At 33.5% G+C, this 21,419-nt stretch overlaps 1 protein-coding gene across 1 annotated transcript in view; it reads left to right on the plus strand.

Annotated features, from left to right (window-relative positions):
- Nucleotides 1–21,419, plus strand: part of LOC149775161 (dynein beta chain, ciliary-like) — a 315,340-nt gene that overhangs the window by 22,590 nt on the left and 271,331 nt on the right. Inside the window, exons 3-5 of the mRNA XM_089944132.1 lie at nucleotides 6,632–6,821; nucleotides 14,512–14,611; nucleotides 19,162–19,373. Coding sequence (XP_089800258.1) covers nucleotides 6,632–6,821; nucleotides 14,512–14,611; nucleotides 19,162–19,373 — 502 coding nt within the window. The remainder of the gene's footprint in view (nucleotides 1–6,631; nucleotides 6,822–14,511; nucleotides 14,612–19,161; nucleotides 19,374–21,419) is intronic.

Here is a 21,419-nt window from a genome sequence, read left to right on the forward strand (position 1 = left end):
ACATAGATGTTATGGTAGATGCATTTTATGTTTAATTACAAGAGGACACATTGCATTTATGATGAATACACTTAAAAGGAACTAAAGATGGAACTAGAAGACAAATTTCAATTGATAAAAATATTATTTAATTTGTATTTATTTATTCAAGTACTGCCTCCACTCGGTGTAAGTAACATTTTCATTGATCAAAATTTCTTTACATATTGTTAATTGTGGTTACTAGGAATGTCGTTTGGAAAGAAAATGTAAAAAATTGTATGAGCTATTTCTAAATTTGATATTTCACAGTGTTGATTAAAATTTCCAGGTCCTATCTACCATTTTCAATGATAAAGCGAGCAATACATCAAAGTTTCTGTTACCAATTTTGATTGTGATTTTCTTCAAGTTCAATAAATAATGATACATTTTTTGGGTATTTTCTGGTTTTAAAAATGGGATCCATGCCTGACACTGCATTATAAGCGGGTTCGCAAGTTATCGAAGGAGTGGTGTGTGTGTGTGTGTGTGTGTATATATATATATATATATATGTATATGAGTCTGAGATCTAGGGATCTCAGGTTGTGTTGCTTGGGCCATTAGGTGAATGGATTATCTTTCATTACTAACAAGCTAATATCAAGGAAAAAATCTACACCACTTCCAACTACCTTCTCTCTAGTCAACCTTCCGGACTTGTTTGCAAATTTCTTCCATGACAAAGTACAAACCATTAGAAATAAACTTGACACCACAATTTCAATTGACTCGTTTGGGATACAGAATTTGAGTGGCAACCATTAGCAGCATTTGAACCTGTCTCTATGGATTTCGTCCGTACAATCGTGATGAAGTATGCACCAAAGTTTTGTGAACTTGATCCAGTTCCAACATCACTGCTGCTTGAGTGCTTAGATCCAGTATTGCCATCACTAACTGATGTTATTAATACCTCTCTCTCGTCTTGGGAATTCCCATCATTTTTCAAAACTAAACTGCCATTGTAAAGCCTCTGCTGAAGAAACCAACACTAGACCATAATGATTTAAAGAACTAACGCCCAGTTTCAAATCTCCCATTCATATAAAAAATCTTAGAAAAGGTTGTTCTATCCCAGCTTGTGTATCATCTAAATTTAAACAGTCTTTTTAGCAATGTACAATCTGCATATCGCCCTTGCCACAGTACTGAAACTACTCTTCTAAAAAAAAAATATATATTTTACTTAATTGGTTTATTCAATAGGCATGGAGGGACAGTTACTAGAATAGTTCAAACGAAGGCAGATTCCTTTTTAAAAATGTACCCAGATAAAATAGTTTGCTGAAATTTCAAAGGAAAGAGATTAACTTTCAAGCATCGACTGTTACGAAAACGTACTCAGCAAATGGAAAAAATACCAGTTTCAATCATGCAATACCCTTATTTGATGTTGCCGCCACAATAAGACGTGGGCATTTGTTTGGTTCTCCAAAGCTGTCCTTTAGTGGTGACTTCAGTAGCGCATGCACTTCATCAAAGAAAGCCGACCACAATCTTTCAATAACAGCAAAGAACGTTTCTTCAGAGAAAGTCAGTACCAAACTTAAATAAAAGTGATGGAATCTGATGGAGTTTTGCATTTTCCAACGTGACTGGAACACGTTAACTGTGCTGTGAAATTTCCTTTTTGGTAAGGAAAATGTTTATGCTTACGAACAGTGGCTTAAAACGCAAACTGACTTTTACCAGTTTGGAATGTACTGAAAAGTAAATGTGCTTCGTCATTCATTACGTGGTTGTGCTGTGTTTTTTCACTGACTTTATTACAGAAGAGATCTCTTGTACCGTTAGGGTAGGTACAATAGTTCATGACTATCTGTTGAAGTCAGCAGCCATCATCCAAACAGGCAGATTTTTCAGATGCAGGTAATGTATTACTGCTATAAAAATGTTACTTTTTTTGTGAAACAAATCTGAATTGTGTAATTCTTACTAGCTACTAATGAAAAACTTTATCCTCCCACCCCACCCTGATTTCCAGCATGTTCAGATCCAAGTTGAAAGAGGTTGTGATTTCAAATATGGGCTGTAATGCAAGAGTCAGACTCAAGGGTCTTTTTGTTTTAGTTCTGTAACGTCCCAATGTTCCAATACTACAGTGCGACCCCCTATAACACGGTAGTTGGGAGCCATAGAACCCAACCGGGTTATAGTCCGAACCATGTTATAAGCAACTAGGTCAGTTAGCTGATGAAAATTATGCATGTACCAAAAAAAAATTGCGGGGGTGTGGGGTGTGTAGGTAATAAATGCCGGCAGTAAAATATGTGCTTCATCGGCACAGTTACCTTCTTAAATTGATGCATATGAGAAATACACCTGTAGTGAAAACAGAGAAGACATATAATAGTTTACTTTATTTAGAGAAACACGAATTGGTACATATACGTGAATACCGTTTATATATACATGTCTAATGTATAGCATTAATAAGAGTATCAACATTGTGTACTCACCCGCAAACCTCATCATATACAATGAATCCACAATACAAGTGATTCCATCAAAAATATGCACACACAGAGCTTTAAAATATTCAATAATTTTGTCACAGGTCATATTTGTCTGAATTCACTGGAAAAATATAGCACAAGCACATTTACTTTTCAGTACATCCCAAGTCGGTAAAAGTTAGGTTACGTTTTAAGCCGCTGTTGGTAGCATTCGTAAGCATAAACTTTTTCCCTACAAAAAGAAAACTTTAACAGCACAGTTAACGTGTTCCAGTCAGGTTGGAAAATGCAAAAATTCATCAGATTTCATTACTTATATTTAAGTACTGACTTCGTATGATGAAAGGTTCTTTGTTTTTATTGAAAGATTGTAGTTGGCTTTCTTTGACGAAGGGTGATTGAAGTCACCGCTAAAGGACAGCTTTGGGGAACCAAACAAATGCCCATTACTTATTGCGGCAGGTAACATCAAATAATTGTATTGCATGATTGTGACTGTTTCTTTTTCTGTTTGCTGAGTACATTTTCATAACAATCGGTGCTTCAAAGGTAATCTGTTTCCTTTGAAATTTCAGCAAACTATTTTATCTGGGTTCATTTTTAAAAAGGAATTGGCCATCGTTTGAACTACTCTAGTTACTGTCCCTTCATGCCTACACGTACAAAATTTTTCACATGGAATGGATATGGAATCCATATGTACTTTTACAGAAATATCCATATGGACATTTCTATTCTATAGTTAAAGCACTCTTATGGATTTCAGTGTATCCATATGGAAATGTTATGGACTCCGTACGTACTCTGTATGGAAAATCTTACGGAATATACTAATTAGTCCATGAGATCTGTAGGTTGTCCATATGGAATAAAATTAAAATTCCTTATGGAATTTGGCAATAATCCATATGGAATTTGTGAATAATCCATATGGAATTTGTGAATAATCCATATGGAATTTGGCAATACTCCATATGGAATTTGTGAGTAGTCAATATGGAGTTGGCAAATATACCATATGGAATTTGTAAATAGTTCATATGGAATTTGGTAATAGTTCATCCCGTACAAAAATTTCCAGGCATACTTAAGGCGGATTTCAGACGGGTTTTTTAAGTACTTTCTGTCTAAACCATAAAAAAGTCTGCTTCAGATTTCTATTAAACTGCCTAATGATTCTTAGACATTATTGGGAATCAATGATGAATATTTCACCATAATTAAAAAATGGATATAAACTTTATTTTGACAGACATTATCAAATAAGATTTAGGTTTTTCTTGTCCTCATTTTCTTTCTAGCATACAAAGCCTAATCCATGATGGCATCACTTAAGTCTTTTTCATTTCACTGAAAAGTCTGGTGAGATTTCACAAATATTTAACTAAAATGTTTGTGAGATTTCACTACAGTTTTGATCATTGTACAGTATTTTACTGAAGTTACAGAAGTTTTTCATACATTTCAGAAGGTTTCATATTAATAATGAATATGACTTAAACAGGACTTTATTAACCAAGGTGATATTAAGTTTGCATGATTTTTTTTACAGATGTTGTAATTATATGACATCCAAGGCAAGAGATATGGGAGTTAATAATAATAATAAAATTAATAATAATAATGACTTTATTTAGAGAAGGTAACTTAATTACAGAACTAATCTACCTTGAGGCCTATCTGTTATGTACAATATTTATAGTATATACAACATGATGTGAAGAATCTAGCTTGACACTAAATAATTAAGTGATTTTAAAAATTAAAGTATCAAGCCTAGAATATATGCACATCATCTGTGAACACATAAACATATTTAAAATATTAATCTGCATTGAAAAATTCAATTGTGAAAATAATGCAAAATTACAGAAAAGCATCCATTTGAGACATGAAAAGAAATGCTAAAAGCCTGCTATGTCACTTGTACTGCAACTTGATTTTTGATTAATGTACAAACTATGATGCTGTTGTGGTCTCTTGAATTAGTCCTTGTTCAATAAGCAGCGTGACAAACGTTTATCATGATATAAATACTCTTATTTTACATTGAATTCCAACACACCTAGAATATTTAGATAATATACACAATAATGCCTCACGATATTGAACGATGATTCTACGTGGGCCAAGAAAATTCTGCAAAGATATGACCATCTTTGATAGACATGGGTATTTCGCAAGAATTCCACCAGTGATCTATACTTTGTCCTCCTCAAATTCATCCTGGAAGTTAATCAGTTTTGAGTTATATAACTTCGAAATCATCCTGGTTCAATTCCTTGTCCTATTTAGCACGTTAGCCGCTACTGTAGAGCTGTTATGGCACAAAAAGCGAAATGCTAATCCTGGCATTCAGTTTTCATACACACTGACCAATTACGCTCCCATCGACTTTGATTCAAGCTATTCTCTTTGCTGCACATTTTTCAAATGGTTATTCAAACTCGTATCCCGCTCGAATCGCCATGTTTAGCATTCCCGTCAGTTTCCGTTACGCAACGACTCATTGGACAAGTACAAAATTTTAACCAATCAGAAAGTGCTTTACATTGATCATCCTTTAAATAATAAACGGAACAAATACTTATTAGAAAGCCCGTTGTGGAATGGGACCGGATAGAGCATTATTTAAAAAAAGTTTCGGAGACTATATCAAAAAAAGGGTCCATATCGAGGAAAATCAGATTCAGGTCAGGAGAAAATGGAAATTCTGAAAACTTGTTTGAGGGCAGTTAAATCCAGTTTAAGTTTAAAAATATACAACAACAACAATAACAAAATTTGATAAAGAAATATAATACAGAAAGATGTGGAAAGAAGTTATTGTTCCCAAAATAAACAATACAATTACAGCTATCAGAAACAGGGAATATAAATGCTGCTGAAAATCAATCAAATTGTACAAGAAACAAAAATAAATTTTATTATATCTTATTCATATTTTTTTAAACTAAAATTTCAGTGATTTTGCAATCACAAAATATCACCATATTTTTAGAATTTTTGACAAACTCTCAGTGAAATTTCAATAAAAAATTCCCACTTATATTTTCAGAAATGTTGGCAGAATCAGTGAAATTTCAATCACAAAATTTCACTGATATTTTCTTAAATTTTGGTAAAATCTCCTAAAATACCATGATTTTAGTGAAAATGGACATTTGAGTGAATGTCAAGAAATGTTCATTGATTTTGCTGAAATTTAAGTCAAATTTTCACTAGGGCATGATTTTTGTAGAGCATATTTTAATAGGAAGCCAAAAAAATTACTTTTCAGAATAAACATTAGATCAAGCCCAAAATCCACCTTGCACCAAAGATTCATCTATGCTTGTATTTTAATATTAAATTTCTGATCATGTTTACATTTTCCCTACTTTTTTGGTCATGTCTTTGTTTTTAAACATCTGTGGAAATAAATTAAAGAAAACTGACATACATGTGTTTCTTAAAATTTATGAGTATATATTCATCCTTCCACATCAGCTACACTGACATATACAGGTACACAAACTCCCACCAACATTTCTATTTTAAACAGATAGTTTAGTTATTAAGTCTTCAGAGAGTATTTTCCATGATGCTATAACACACGAGCCTGATTTCCATATGGAAAAAAGTGCTTATGGATTAAAGTTGCAACTTTATTCCATATGGAATTTTCACTTGCTGTGAAGTACTTATGGAATTGATATGGAATAAATTGTCTGATTCCATAAGTTTTTCAGTCCATATCTATTCCATACGGATTCCATAAGTATTCCATATGGAATCCATAAGAAATTTTTGTACGGGTACTGAATAAACCAATAAGTAAGATGTAGTTTATATTTATGTTTTTTACATTTGTGGTAGCGTGATGCTGCCTTACACGTATGCATCTGAAAATTAACAAAGGGTTTCTTAACCAACTGATCTTGCATTTGGCTTTTTTGTAGATGTCACTAATTTCTCTTCAGCCCATTTGGAATTTTTGTTGTTGGCATGTATTACATTGATGGTGCTAGATTGAAGGAAACTAGCAGATGTAGTATACAAATTAATTTTGCAAGGCCATAGGATATGTTCAGTAGGAATCCTTACATAAGTCATTTACTGTGTGTGTGTGTATGTGCTTTCTCTATACGATGCTTTGTTTTCTTTCCCAGGGGTGACCCTCCTGACAGACACTTTTTACACTCCATTGAATCTGTTGTGATTGAATGGACACATCAGATTCGGGATGTGCTGAAGCAAGACTCGGCCCAGCCTTTGATTGATGGTCTCAACCCAGCACCATTTGTCGAGATTGAATTCTGGAAAAACAAAGCTTCGAATTTAGAATGCATCTATGACCAGGTTAGAAATATAATAGAAGTAGCCATGGAGCCTATGTTTGTTGGTAAAGCAAAATGTATTAACCAATCACCTCATAAGAGTCAATTCATTTGTTGGCAGTTGATATGCTTGTACCAAAGTCACACGGTGTAGTGCATTATAAATAGAACACATGTTACCTATATGACTCTATATGCATAGGTTGCCTGTGAAATTTATATCAGTGGAGTGTATGTTAAGTTCAACAATAGTTTTAACCACTTTACATTTTAATACTCGTCTATTATCTACAGAGAAGTTTACGAGTAATATCTGGTCTTTTGTAGTTGTATAATTATTTTTCATGGAAGTATTTTAGTATTTTTTTTTATATACTTTAAAATCTTAGAACTCATTCCCTGTCACACCAGTGAAGCAGTGTGACCAACCATAGCTGACAATTGTCAACCAGTTCTTTGTCTATGTCCACATCACTAAATCATCTGTAATAAATTCTCAAAAAGCAGTATTGTCTGCATCAACAGCAGAGCCTATATATGACTTATCGAAGCTTTCATTGGCATAATTAAAATCATCCAAGCTCAAAAAACTTACTGAACAAAATCCATTACCTCAATTTTGGAGAGTGGAGAATCGAACCCATCATATCCAGTTAAGACTAGATCTTAAATAGCAACCACGTGATGTTACATAATGGTTATTTCACACAATGCCAGTAGTATCAAATAGAGGGTTTTCCCTGAAGGTGCTGCTGCAAAATCCAGCTCTGAATGGCTGGTGTTTACAGTATGTGTCCAAACACACTTCCATTTGGATAGTGCAGAGGAGTGCAAACACGAATGCGAATCTGGTAGGGTCATCCACTTGAGCTTTCATGAGAATGGGTAGAGGCATCAATGGGGCTTACATGAGCAAAGAGTTAACAGGGTTATTATTTCTGTAACAGTTACATAAGAAGTGGAAAATGTATAAGCCCATTTCAAAATGATTAATGAATTAACACTAAAAATAATTTTGTGATTGTTAATTCAGGGTTGATTAGGGCCCTGCATTGAGATTTGGTAGGAGTCTCATTGTACTCGCCTTATTTGTTTGTCTATTTGCCTGTCTGTCCGTCCAGGTTTCTTGTAACCAGCATAATATAGCTTAGCACTCTTTTTGCATAATTCATGGCTATACAGTGTCCATTGATTTGTATATGAAAAAGGACACAGTTCTGTATCCCAGTAATGCTTCTTTTGTCATGAACATCAGCAATACAGTTATCATCTCTGCTTGGGTTTTTCACTCGGGGACATTTTCTGTTTTGGGTTTCAGTTCTCTCTCACATACACACACGCATGGACACACACTTACACAGACGCTTTATGTACGAAGAAACAGACCTGTTCAGCCTATATTTTCAGTTTATTTTCAACCCTTGTTTCAGTATATTTCAATAATAGTTTATTTTATCAAAATAAGCTTATGGGCAGGTTGGGATCGTCTTTGATAGATGAACAGCCAAGTTAGAAAGCAGGCCCTTGATGTAACCAGGGATATTATATATGTAATATTATATTGTACAGGGGTCAAGCTAGACTTGAATTTTAGGGAAAAGTGACTTCTCCTTTTGGACAGAACAGGGAGAAGTGAGAGCTCAACAGGGATAAGTGGACGTGAAGCAAGAAATGCAATAGATATATATATATATATATATATATATATATATATATATATATATATATATATATATATATATATATATATGGTGGTTTCTTATTTGAATTAAGTCCTCTATTTCTGAGCATTCATATTTGCATTTGAGTCTAAAAGAGAATAATAGAAACTACATTGTAATAAATTTTAACCGAGTAACCAGATTACATTATTGTAATTACATGAAAGTAAAAATGCTTAATCAACTACTCTAATCAATTTTTAATTCTTTTCATTTATTTATTTGTTTTTAAAAGTTAACAATAATGGCATTTTCAAAATTTAATAAACCTGTTTGAAACAACACCTGTAACATGGTCATAAGGGCAAATGCGCACGCATCTAATTTCTCTGTTGTTGATAAAACATTACTGTAACTATTCATACATAACACAAAATGCATGAAATTAAAAACATTCATAGTCAGTATATGAACTAAACCCTTTTTTCCAACCAAATCAACACAGACATGAGTTCATCTATTTTAGAAGGAGGTTTTTTTTTGGTAATGTAATCACTCACTTGTCTACGTACTTGTAGTCATATGCGTCAAGTCAGAAAACAACTTGAACCTTGCAATGCTTCTTGCAAATTCCACATCAGACCATTGTCCCATATGTTTCTGGTCTCCATAAAGTGCATTTTAATGTTAAGTCTTAATAAAATAATACCTAGGCTTTGCTTTCAGTGAATTATATATTTTTTTAATATAATAATAATAATAATAAAAAAGACTTTATTTAGAGAAGGTAACTTAATTAGTTACAGAACTAATATACCTTGAGGTCTTCTATTTGTTATGTACAATATGTACAGTATATACAGCATGATATGAATAATCTGGCTTGACACTAAATGATTTTAAAATTCAAAGTATCGAGCCTGGAATACATGCACAGGCATCTGTGAAAACATAAACATATATAAAACATAAAAGATCCTGCTGCATTGAAAAATTCAACTATGAAAATGATGCAAAATTACAGAACAGCAGGCGGTATTTTTTGTACTAGAATTGTTCAATTTTCTAAAGATTTCATCCATTTAAGACATTGATCATGAAAATAAGAAATGCTAGGAGCCTGCCTTGTGTCATTGGGAATGTTGTTCCATACCTGCCCAGTGGACCAGTATATTGAAATTTATTTTTAAACAATTCCTTCTTTGGCCTTGGTATAATGTAATTTTTACTTCTTATGGACCTTAAATTTGGAGTACCATTAGCATTACTTTGGTGAAAGATATGCTTAGCCTTAGATAGACAGGAATGGCTTTTCTGGATACTTTATACATCAATTTGGCCTTTCTAAGAAATGTTCTTTCATGTATTGTTAAAACCTTTATATTATTCATTGCATCCTGAAAATTGTCTATACATTGATCTAGAATTAAATGGCAAGCCCTCTTTTGGAGTCTTAAAAGTGTTGTTGTGTTTGAATTAGAGGTATTACCCCAAATTAAATTATAGTAGTCCAGATATGGCTGAATATAACTTTTATAAAAGATGACCCAATGCTGAAGAGGAATGTATGTTTTCATTTTCCTTAGTAGCCAAAGATAAGAATTAACCTTTTTTGAAACAATGTTTAATATTGATAGACCAAGTAAGATTGTTATCGACGAATACACCACAAATTCTATCTTGAGAGGTCATATTGAGGCTCACATTTTCGAACAGAACCTGGAGCTTGTTGCTATCTAGCCTTGCTAATTTTTGTTGTGTTGTAACTAGTAGGGCTTTCGTTTTTTCTGTATTTATGATCATAATGTTTTCCTTGCTTCATACTTGAAGTCTGTTGAGAGCATCTCGTAAGTTATTTTCAAGTACTGTTTTGGTTTTGCCCATCTCAGTGTAGTATCATCTGCACAGAGGTCAGTGGAAGAAATTGAAGTTACAGTCTTAAGAGGTAAATCATTGATAAATAGAATGAATAACAAAGGTCCAAGGATAGAGCCCTTTGGTACTCCACAATTAATATTTTTTCTTTCAGAAAGTTGATCATTTAAAGATACTTTTTGCACTCTGTTGGTTAAGTAAGAGGTAAACCAGTTTAGAAAGTTTTCACTGCATTGATAGATTTTTATTTCTTCAAGCCAAATTTCATGGTCTACAAGATCAAAAGCTTTACGAAAATCAACCATAATAGTGCCTACCATTTCACCGTGATCTAATGCTTTGCCTGATGATTTACGAAGACAGACTAGTAATTTGGTACTTCCCAGGTATAGCCATGTCCACCATTATTTCCCTGTTACTGGTTCACTTACAGTTTCAAACTAATTTTATGACGAAATAGTGTACAAGAGGCAGTTAAAATATCCAGATCATGGATTCTGTTAAAGCACAAATTGCTATTTACATACTTTTGTTAAAGTTTTGAGACCCAAGTTTGTATGTTTATTTCAACAAAGGATAACATGCAAAAATTGGACAGTGATAGTTGCTGACTTAACTAAGAAAGGTTTAATGGTCAATCAGCTACAGACCTGCCAGCTCTTTTGATTTTGCCGTAAGTCTTACGAAGATTACCCTTAAGATACGTAGTTACAGCATAGTAGCAAGAACTACGAAAAAAAGATTGTTGCCTAAAAATCAAGATAATTGGTTCATCCGTGTTTTATTTGGATCATGATTTTGGCGGGAATTTCACAACACTTGATACCAATTCACAGCTCCATGCCAAATTATTAGTAGAACTATATCCAGTTGGTACACTTTGCCCTGCAGCATATTTTAATCTATATTTATTGGAGAAGTTTACAATAGTTGTGAAGAAATTTAGGTTCCAACTGGAATTAAAAAAGAAAATGGTGCATATGCATAGCAAATGTAAATTCTTTAAGCAAACAATTAATGAATAATGAAAATAGCTTTTGCGAAGAATTTGATGAAGATGAGATTATATGGGTAATTGTTGTTAGAAGTACCATTGACTATTTTGTACCTGAAACCAAGGCCAAAATTGCATGGAATCATAGCTAAGATGTAGCCTCAAACACATTGGAATGGGTCATATGTCGGGTGAACTCACTTCATTTGATCAATAGAACACTTATAAATGTTATTATGTATGTTACATAAACTACCTTAAATTAACCGACTCTTTCATAACTGTGATTAAATATAACAAGGCAGCCAAGTGAAATGAATCCTTCGTAAAATAAAGAGCTTGATTTCACAGATACGTTCCATTGTTGGCAAGCGAGTTTCAGAGAATTCTTGAATTGACACTTAGATTTATCCTCAAGGATGATAAGTTTTATTATTACTTCCAGTGAAATCACAACATCAATATTGTACTAATTTAACAATACAAAAAATGAGTTTCGACGTAGATGATTGTCACACGAAATAAATGTCGCGTGTTTTTAAAAAAAAGGAATCTTGTTTGCCGGCATATCAACAGTTAGTCTGGTTCTCTGCTCTTGGGACTCCCGATTTGGCAGGATAATATTAAACACCACTATGGGAACCAGACTCATCAAGAAAACAAAAAGCAGTGATGTAGTGGACAGATTTTTTCGCATACATGTGATGGTTGTTGAAACCAGTTGGAATGACCTTTGATATGTTGGGCATTTTGAAAATGTTATTTCGCTTGGCTGCCTTGTTATATTTAATCACAGTTATGAAAGAGTCGGTTAATTTAAGGTAGTTTATGTAACATGCATAATAACATTTATAAGTGTTCTATTGATCAAATGAAGTGAGTTCACCCGACATATGACCCATTCCACTAGATTTTAAGTTTGTTGGATTTTTGTTCCTTTTAACTTCTCTTTTATTCCACCTTCTTTATTTGATTCAAAAGACATAATTAATGTGATAATATGAAGGAGGCCAGCTTTTAATTCAGTTCAACAATATAACAAATACTTCCACAAGTCAGTTATCAAAACACGTTCAGCACTTGATTAGGTTCTCAGAGAAATGCTCGTGGACATAGCTGTTACGGTAGATTGACCCATTTCATGTTTAATTTCAAGAGGGCACATTGCATTTATGATGATTATACTTAAAAGGAACTAAAAGATAGAACTAGAACACACATTTAAATCGGTAAATTTTTTGAAAATTTAATTTGTATTTATTAAAGTACTGCCTCCACTTGGCGTAAATGACATTTTCATTGATCAAAATTTCCTTACATATCGTTAATTGCGGTGTACTAGGAATGTTGTTTGGAAAGAAAATGTAAAAAATTGTAGGAGCTATTTTTAAATTTGATATTTCATAGTGTTGATTAAAATTTCAAGGTCGTAACTTCCATTTTCAACGATAAAACGAGCGATACATCAAAGTTTCCGTGCCAACTTTGATCGTGATTTTCTTCAAGTTCAACAATCAGGGATCAATTTTTGGGGTATTTTCTGGTTTAAAAAATGGAATCCATGCCTGACACTGCATTATAAGTGGTTTCGCGAGTTATCGAGGGAGTGGTGTACCTAAATAGAGTTACGTTTTTCTGGAAGTTTGGCTAATAAAGTTATGAAGCCTGTATCAGGTAAATTGTATTGATATGTTTACACTAACCATATTCCATCCACCATGACAGATATCACGAGATTCTTATTGTAATTTTCTTTTCAAATAAGGCATAATGCTTGCTGTGCCCTGTATTGGATATTCTACAATGTTATTCAATTTATGCCATATTTGCTACAATCTGTTTACATTTCCAAATGAGGCAGCCAATGTCCTTATATTGCAAACACACAAAAAAAAAACAAGGCTGCAAAAGGGAATAGTTATTAGTTGAACTAATATGGCTGACGATCGAAAAGAAAATACCAGATAAAGAAGGTAAACCGTATTTTACATGTATTTCTACAATGATATGCAGCAGTTTTGGTATTAAATAAGAATACTATTTAATTTCTTCTGTATACATATGGAATGTGTTCACATTTTTTAATAGTAGGCTGAAGAAGCACCAGGTATGAATTACACTAGGCTGCTCTATTGATGCACATAGGTTTATGTTAATAACCTGTCCATTAAACAAGGGTACTAATATTAGTACAAGGTGGAATTGCTGAAGGTATAGGTCGGTTGATTGATGACACATGACTTGCCAGTCAATCACAATTTAGTATTTTTGTTTAAAATTAATAGGCTGTTTTAACAGCAAAAATTCCAGCTTTGGAATACTTGAAGCCATTGACTAAAGACCCTCAAGCTTCCTATTGCTGAAGCATTGTTTGTGAGTTTTGTGGTTGAACATAACCTTGCTTTGAGTGCTAAACATTTGTTCCAACAAATGTTCTTGGACTCATAAAATCTCCTCCAAATTTTCTTGTGGAAGAACCAAAAGTGCTGCAATAATAAAACCAATGTTGGAGAAAACAAATTTAGTATAGACCATTTGAGAAAGTTCAAGTCTGTCATGACATCATATTATGACAGCCATAAGAAGAAGAAGTGAAGTTTGTGTACATGATTAATTTGTACTGCAATTATATTTACACATGTATATATTGTAAATAATGTTTTTCAAAGTTTTATTTTGGGATTTTCATATAATACTTTACGACCATCAAAGTGGATGGAGCTAGTGTTATGGTATTTTTCAGTAATTATTTTCAAACTTCACTAACTTTTATACCTGTTTTCACTAAATGTTAGTCAGGAGAGTTGGTGTATCTGAATATGTAACAGTTCCAAAGTAATACAGAGTATTTTCTGAGTTGTTTCTTTATTATATATTTAGTATAAACTGATGAATAAACTCTACACTTGGTTACCAAGTTTTAAGGGATGTGGTTGTACTAATATACTTTGGTACTTTTGATGTAATATTACTTAGAAATAGGATAATGAATAACTCAGAATCTTTTTTGTTTTGTGTGAGCTTTGTGAAAATAGCAACATTTTGAAGGTTTCTCTCCAAGTTATTTTTAGTGTTGTTAAATATGCCTTATAAGAGCTATTTATTAAGCAAAATTTGTAAATTTAAAGTGTGTTCCTCAAATACTGTATTGTATTACAGATTGTTCTTAATCTTTTGAATAGCTCAAAAATACCAAGATAAAGAAAATGGCAGAGCTGTTGGAACGGACCAAGAGCAGCTACTTCTCTGCCTTCAAGCACATTTTCAGGGATGTAGTTGAAGGTAATCAGTATTCAGTTATGTTAATATGTTTTTTTTTTTTGTTTCTTCTCTGGAGTTTACTAAAGTATTGAGGTCAATGATTTGTGTGATTTGTTTAAAATGGTGCATCAGAACATGAAAGACTTTCCTGTAGATGCATTTCATAAATGTGCCTTTCCCATTTACACAGCAAAGCAACCAAAGGCTATGTGAGTTTAAGGTATTCTTCTCATTTGTTGTCTGTCCACCAGCATTTTAATTTTTACTTTTCCTCAAAAACTGCTGGGTTGATTTTAATAAAACTTTTATGAATGTTCCTTAGGAGATGCACTACCCAATTGTGCTCTGGGTAGATTCTCTTAGCAGATATGTTACTTCTTTAGCAGCCAGGTGGAAAACCCATTCTTTACTTTACCAGTATCAGTAGGCATGCTTTAAAGTTGAACTTGCTAATAAATGGTGCTTTTTACAGTGGCTCAAGAGATCCTGGTATTAAGGCCTTTTGTGTACAAATTTGCAGATGCGGACTTCCATAGCAAACAGGTGGAAAACCGATTTTCTTCTTCAGGTCTCCAGAATGAATAAGCAAGTTTTAATTGATGTTAAGCATTGTGCTTCTTGCAGCAGCTTATGAGCATCCCGGTATTAAGGCCTTGAAGTATGGAATTGTAAATGTTCATGATTGAACAGTTAAAAAAAATTATAGTCTGATGTTCCAGACTTTAATAAATAATGCTGAAGTTTCTAATTTTCAGCACTAAATTTTGATGGAACTGCATCTTTAATTTAAAAAAAATGTGATGTTTCTGAGTGCTAACTCCTCCAACGAAGACCTATGATATTGCCATATCAGTTGGGAATGCCATTTTAGAGGGGTGGGTGGGGAAATAAGCCAAGTCAACACTAAACATTAATACATGCAATCTATTATTCCCCCAATGCAATTTCAGAAGAAAGCATATTTTCTGTATGTCCATCTTACATCTATTTAGCAAATTAACATAAAAACTGAGAGACATGGAGCTGTACATTGTATACTTTCTCATGGTCATAAGTAGATAATAAGGAGGACTTTGTATAGTGCTTAATCTTTAGAAGCTCTAAGCACTTTACAACATTAGACAACACCTATAAGATAAAAAACATATAATGATATGATTATAAAAACTTGATTAGATCATTATGCCAATCATTTAATTTTATTTTGTTTTATCAATATGTTGTTTGCCAAATGAAGCAAAACCCTCCAGATTTGCACTTAGTGATCACATAAAAAAAGATCTTGGCCATCAAATATGTTAGATGAAAATTCATTCCTAATAAGCAAGTTTGGTGTTTGAAAATGTCCATATTGGTTCAGTTTGGTCCTAGTTGCAATTGAGATAAATGCCAGTACTTTCTGTGTGCTTCTGCAATTGGCCTGAAGTCATTATTTCAAAATTTGCAATGCTAAAAACCATACATCATGGGTATTGCTGTAGGCAGCAACAAAACCAATCTGCATTTATGTTCATACATAATACATATGTATATTCATGCATACAGGTTGGTGGCAATAACTTGAATCAAGTGTTTTTGAAGATTTTGTTAGGCTAGTTGAAGCATGTTTTTGTCTGTATCTTTACTATAAACCAGTGATACTACAGAAAATGCCCCCCCCCCCCCCCATGGTCTAAGGTTCTTGCCTTTACTAATTGCTGACATCTCACCTCTGTCCGAGTGGGTTTGCATCTCGGGATTGGCCAACATGGGTACATGAGAAAGCTTGACGTAGCTTCCAAAATGTTGTTTGTTCTTCCTGGAGTTTTACTAGGTTCTTCCTCCACCGTTAAACTAGCTGCCATGTGTAGCCTTTCATGTGGTGAAAAAGGGCATTAAACCCACAACAAAAACAACTCTAACGAATATTTTGTAGAACTATGTAGTGCGCAAAAGTTCCAGAAGTAGTATCTGTTTATGTCTGCTGGTTTTTCTGTTTGAGTTGCACTGATTTCATCAAGACTTTTATTGTTGCAGTTGGTTGACACATAAACCCTCTACAAAAGCCAGAAGTATTCTAAATGCTCATGATATAGGATGATAAGCGAGATATTTTAATTTCTGTCAATCACTTTTACTTTGAATATTGGACAGTGTCCTCAGAAAAGGTTGAACGTGTGAGGTTGTTTTTAGGCATTCCAAGTTTTTTTTTATTTCTACAGGTTTTCTTTATGCAATATCTGATGCAGATTTTATTTTCATTTACTTTTAACTGTACCATGGTGTAGTAGATATTAAAAACAACCCATTCAATATAAGGGCATTGTTTGACTGCCTCATTTAATATCAGGGATATTGGACATGATGGAAAGCAGATATTTATGTTAGACTGTCTCCTTTAACAACATAGTAGTTTCTACATTTCAAAATATTCAATTGGCAGAAAATTAGTTGTAAAAAGGTGGTCATTTTTTAAAGTTAAAGTCGATTAAATCAAGATTATTGAATGCTCTGCACCTTTACTCTCACCGAGAAACTTCAGATGAAAATGGTCTATTGTTATGGACTTTTACAATGGTGGCCATGTACTCAGCTTGGGTCAACATAAGAGCGCATCGAGTGGAATTGTCCCAGTCAAGGATATTATGAATTTGTTTATCAATATGCGTAACTTTCATTGTGACATCACGGCGCATGACATTCAATCTGGATTGTTCTGGATCACACCTTTTGGTTCATTTTGTCCAAAAATGTCTATGTACTTTAACATTGATTTTGCCTTATGCACTTATCAGGCCATCTAAATAATGACCTTCCAAAGGAATATGGATGTATACGAATCCAAATGAAGTGAATACTTGCCACTTAAAGGTATGTAGAATCAAATTCTAATAAATGACACCCATTATTGAAATAATCAGTGTTGAATGTCTTCATGACCCTTGTGACTTGAACTATAGTGTCTATCAACACTGGCTTTTATTTAACTTCTTTAAAGCAATTGGCAGAATTTTTTCTATCTGTTTGCATTTCAAGTTTCCAAGCAGTAAAATGGCCACAGAGATTGGTTTGCTAGGTTTTGTATGTGACTTATGCATTGATGGGTTGTTGTTTAACTTTAAAAAAATGGGTTTATCAGTAAAGGCCAGGAGACGGCATCACAATGTAAGATATCTTAAACTCTTGTTTTTTTCTTTGTAAGGTTTTAAATTTTTTTAGAAAGTTTTATCTTCAAAGTTCAAGGTTGCATTGACTTTTGGTTATTATATATTGTTGTAAATTACCTAAGCTGTGGAAATTTATAGATTTTTATTTGTTATGGTTTGTTCTCTCAGTGATCTATGAGGTAAGGATGTAATTTTTCTCCAATTAGTACTTGTATCTTCGAGTAGCTTGATATTTTTATTGATGTGTAACATTCTACCATTCAATATTTGTTAGGTCAAGATGGATGAATGGAAGACGTGAAAGAGGAATTGATGAATAAACTGGGGGAACTACTACTATCTGGTTGATGTGTGTAAATTAAGAGGGACTAATATTACATGATTTCATTAACTATGGGGTAGACAAGCAAAGCAAGGATGTCTCAAATTTCTATTTAATTTATGAAATGGAAGGAATATTTTGGGGCATATTTGGTATATAATTATTCGATCAGATCACCAGAAGAGACAGTTCCCTTTACTGGTTCAATTTACTCACAAAATCTAATGAACAAGTTAAGATTCATTTGGATTTTAAAATGGTGAAACAGAGCTTATTCCCTGTGCTTCACCCTCACGATGCAAGACAAACTACTCTTTTCATGTAGTTTTACAAATTTTACAATACCGATACAAAGGAATTTGCATATTTCTCCTTTACATATTTCTTAGTAGTAACCAATAAAAATTTCTGCTTATCTACAGTTCTTTATCTTTGTGACTGTTTAATTTTTCATTTCTTACAAATCCATTTACTTGTACCATAACAGTTCCTTAATTACACAATAAATTTCTCTTAGACTTTTCTTTTTCAACTTTCTTTACAACTTATTCAGATACTATCAGCATGCACTAAAAACTGTTTAAATTATCCCTTTTTGATTTGTTTCCAAGAAACTACTTCAATTTCCATTTCATCTATGCAGATTCAGCTCAGTCTGGCACTGATCTGCTGGAAAACAGGATGCTTGCAGTTTTTATACTCACAGCAGACGCACTCTCACTTCTAAGTGAATGTCATATAAACCTGTGAGCAACAGACTAAAATACGACTGTCACTACAATATAACGATCGAAAATCTAATGTTCATATTAAATAATTTGAATAAAATCTCAAAACAACATGTCAGCAATTTTACCAAGAATACAAATTTAAACATCCTGAATTGACAATTTCAATTTTAGGACTTTGCCACAGTTTCTAGCATATGCATACTGCAAAGATTGTTGTAAGAAAGCATAGTGGTATACTATTGAGTAAAATATAACTCTGAATAAGGTCAGATGTTAAGGACAGAAATACTAATATGCCATTTTCAGGACAAAGAAAAATGCATTATTGTTCAAGATCACGCTTTATAATTTTTTTAATGATCTTTTTTGTAGCTTTGAAGGAGGCCCAAGACATCAACATGTTTCTGAAACCACTGCGACCTCATTTTGATGATTTTGAGCAAACTGATTTTGTTGAGAGCATTCCTCTTCTGGCACCAGTGATGCATACTATTTGTCTAATTTGGGCCAACTCAGACTACTACAACACACCAGGCCGCATTATTGTCATCCTACAAGAAATCTGCAACATGATTATCAACTCTGTAAGATATGACATTGATTTACTTGACGTATTTCAAGTGGAGGGGATTTCCCTCTCAGACATTTTCATAATGGATGATTGTAATTTGTAAGTGGATGGGGTGGGGCTGAGCAGTTTTTATGAGAAAATAGTACCTGTAAATAGCCCCCTCCCCATTTATGTGCTGTAGACCTTTTTTCAATTAAGATGGAACTTAATTATTTATGCTTATTACTGGCACATCAGGAGGACAATGCCAATGTTGCCTGCATTAGAATTGCATGTAACAGCAGAGACACTGCTACTAAATACCAAAAGTTGCGTGTCTAAGATTTTACAACCTTGGCAAATGCTTTTAATAATTTGATAGTCATTAGAAGCTTCTGGTTGCTGTGTTTGAAAAGTCACTTGATGCTTTATTATGGTTGTTGATCCAGACATTCAATTCTTTTTCACTAATTCTAGTGCATAAAGACATTAGCTTATTCTGTTTCAGTTGACCCGAATGAAGGATCAATGTAAATAAGCATTAAATCCGATTTTCATGCATTATTTCATTCTTATTCTTTTCGCTGATTCTAGTGCTTAACAACATTATGCTTATTCTGTTTTTATCTCCATCTTACTGATCTTATCCTGCATATTGATTTAATATGGTGAGTAGAAAAGACATCTAAAAGATATTGTATGCATACAATAAACAGCATTTAATTCTGTTATTTTCTACTTCCAAATGGGTTACATTAAAAGAAATACATGTAAGTGATATTTTATTCTGGCAAGGAAATTCAGTTATCAGATAGTGAGCTTTGTTGATTGTTAATAATGTATAATTAGAAAACATGAATGGGGGCATTCTGCATTAAATATGGTTCAAATATTTTAATAATAAAACTAAAACACTGTCAGAATTAAAAGCGCTTCTATAAAAAAAATTGTCATTTAATTGAGTTATCGTAGCCATGCATAAAGAAATCTTGTTATCTAGCCCAAAGTGATTTTTGCAAGACTGCTAGTTTGAATTTAATAAAACTTTGTGCACTGAGAATTTGCAAAATCATAACTGGAGACATTGTTTAAATTAATTTGCATTTACTTTTTTACCCCTGCTGTTCTGAAGAAAGATGATCAACACCAGTTTGGCTCACCTATTCCTCTGTTACATTCTCCAGTCTGCTACATAACTTTAAAGTTTTTTGAGATTAAGGGTTGATATACTTGTACATTGTGACTTGAAAGTGTCATATACCACTTTGTGGTCCAGTCTTCATGGGCATAGTCATTGTTTAGTTTTTTTACATTTACCATTCCACTCAACAAATGTAAAGGTATTGGAGATTAATAGAATCTGTGTTGGTGAGTTTGCTCCAAGACATGGAAATCCCAGTCAAGGTGTTACATTATTTTCCTACCCCATGAGGCTTATCCAGATGGGGAGACAAATAATGTAACTCTGCGAACTTGTGCACATCTGCAGTGACATTTCACTGGCATCCTCAAATGTCTTAATTAACCAAAGAAAAGACCATCTAAGGGTTGTTCCTTTGGAAGCAATGTCCCTTTAGGAGAACTTGCCTTTACCATAGCTTCACAAAATTTGAAGGATGATTAAGATCAATCCTTCAATCCCACTCCTGACCCATTACATTCGGCCAGGAAGCATACTAATGTGAACCATCAAGGGCCATGTAGTAAAATTTTCAAAAAGATGCATTCATGACATTCATGGCACAAAGCACAATGCCAAATGGACCTTCTCCTCATCACCACATTTTAAAGCATGGAAATTTCCTAAAAGCCACTAGGAGGAAGTTCTCTAACCCAACTTTCTTTCCCAATTGGTGGGTTGAGGTGGGGTTGTTGTTGTAGTTGTTGTTGTTGTTGTTGTGGGGTTTAATGCCATTTTTCTGCACACGACAGGCTATGCATGGCAGCCAGTATTAATGGTGGAGGAAGATCCCGGGAAAACCCCTAGAAGAACCACCGACCCACGAAAAGCTACTGGCAAACTTTCTCACATACCCACATTGGCTGAATGCTAGACTTGAACCCACGCAGACAGAGGTGA

This window comes from Sinohyriopsis cumingii, chromosome 19, assembly GCF_028554795.1.
Source record: "Sinohyriopsis cumingii isolate HCF-2022 chromosome 19, ASM2855479v2, whole genome shotgun sequence".
Lineage (NCBI taxonomy): Eukaryota > Metazoa > Mollusca > Bivalvia > Unionida > Unionidae > Sinohyriopsis > Sinohyriopsis cumingii.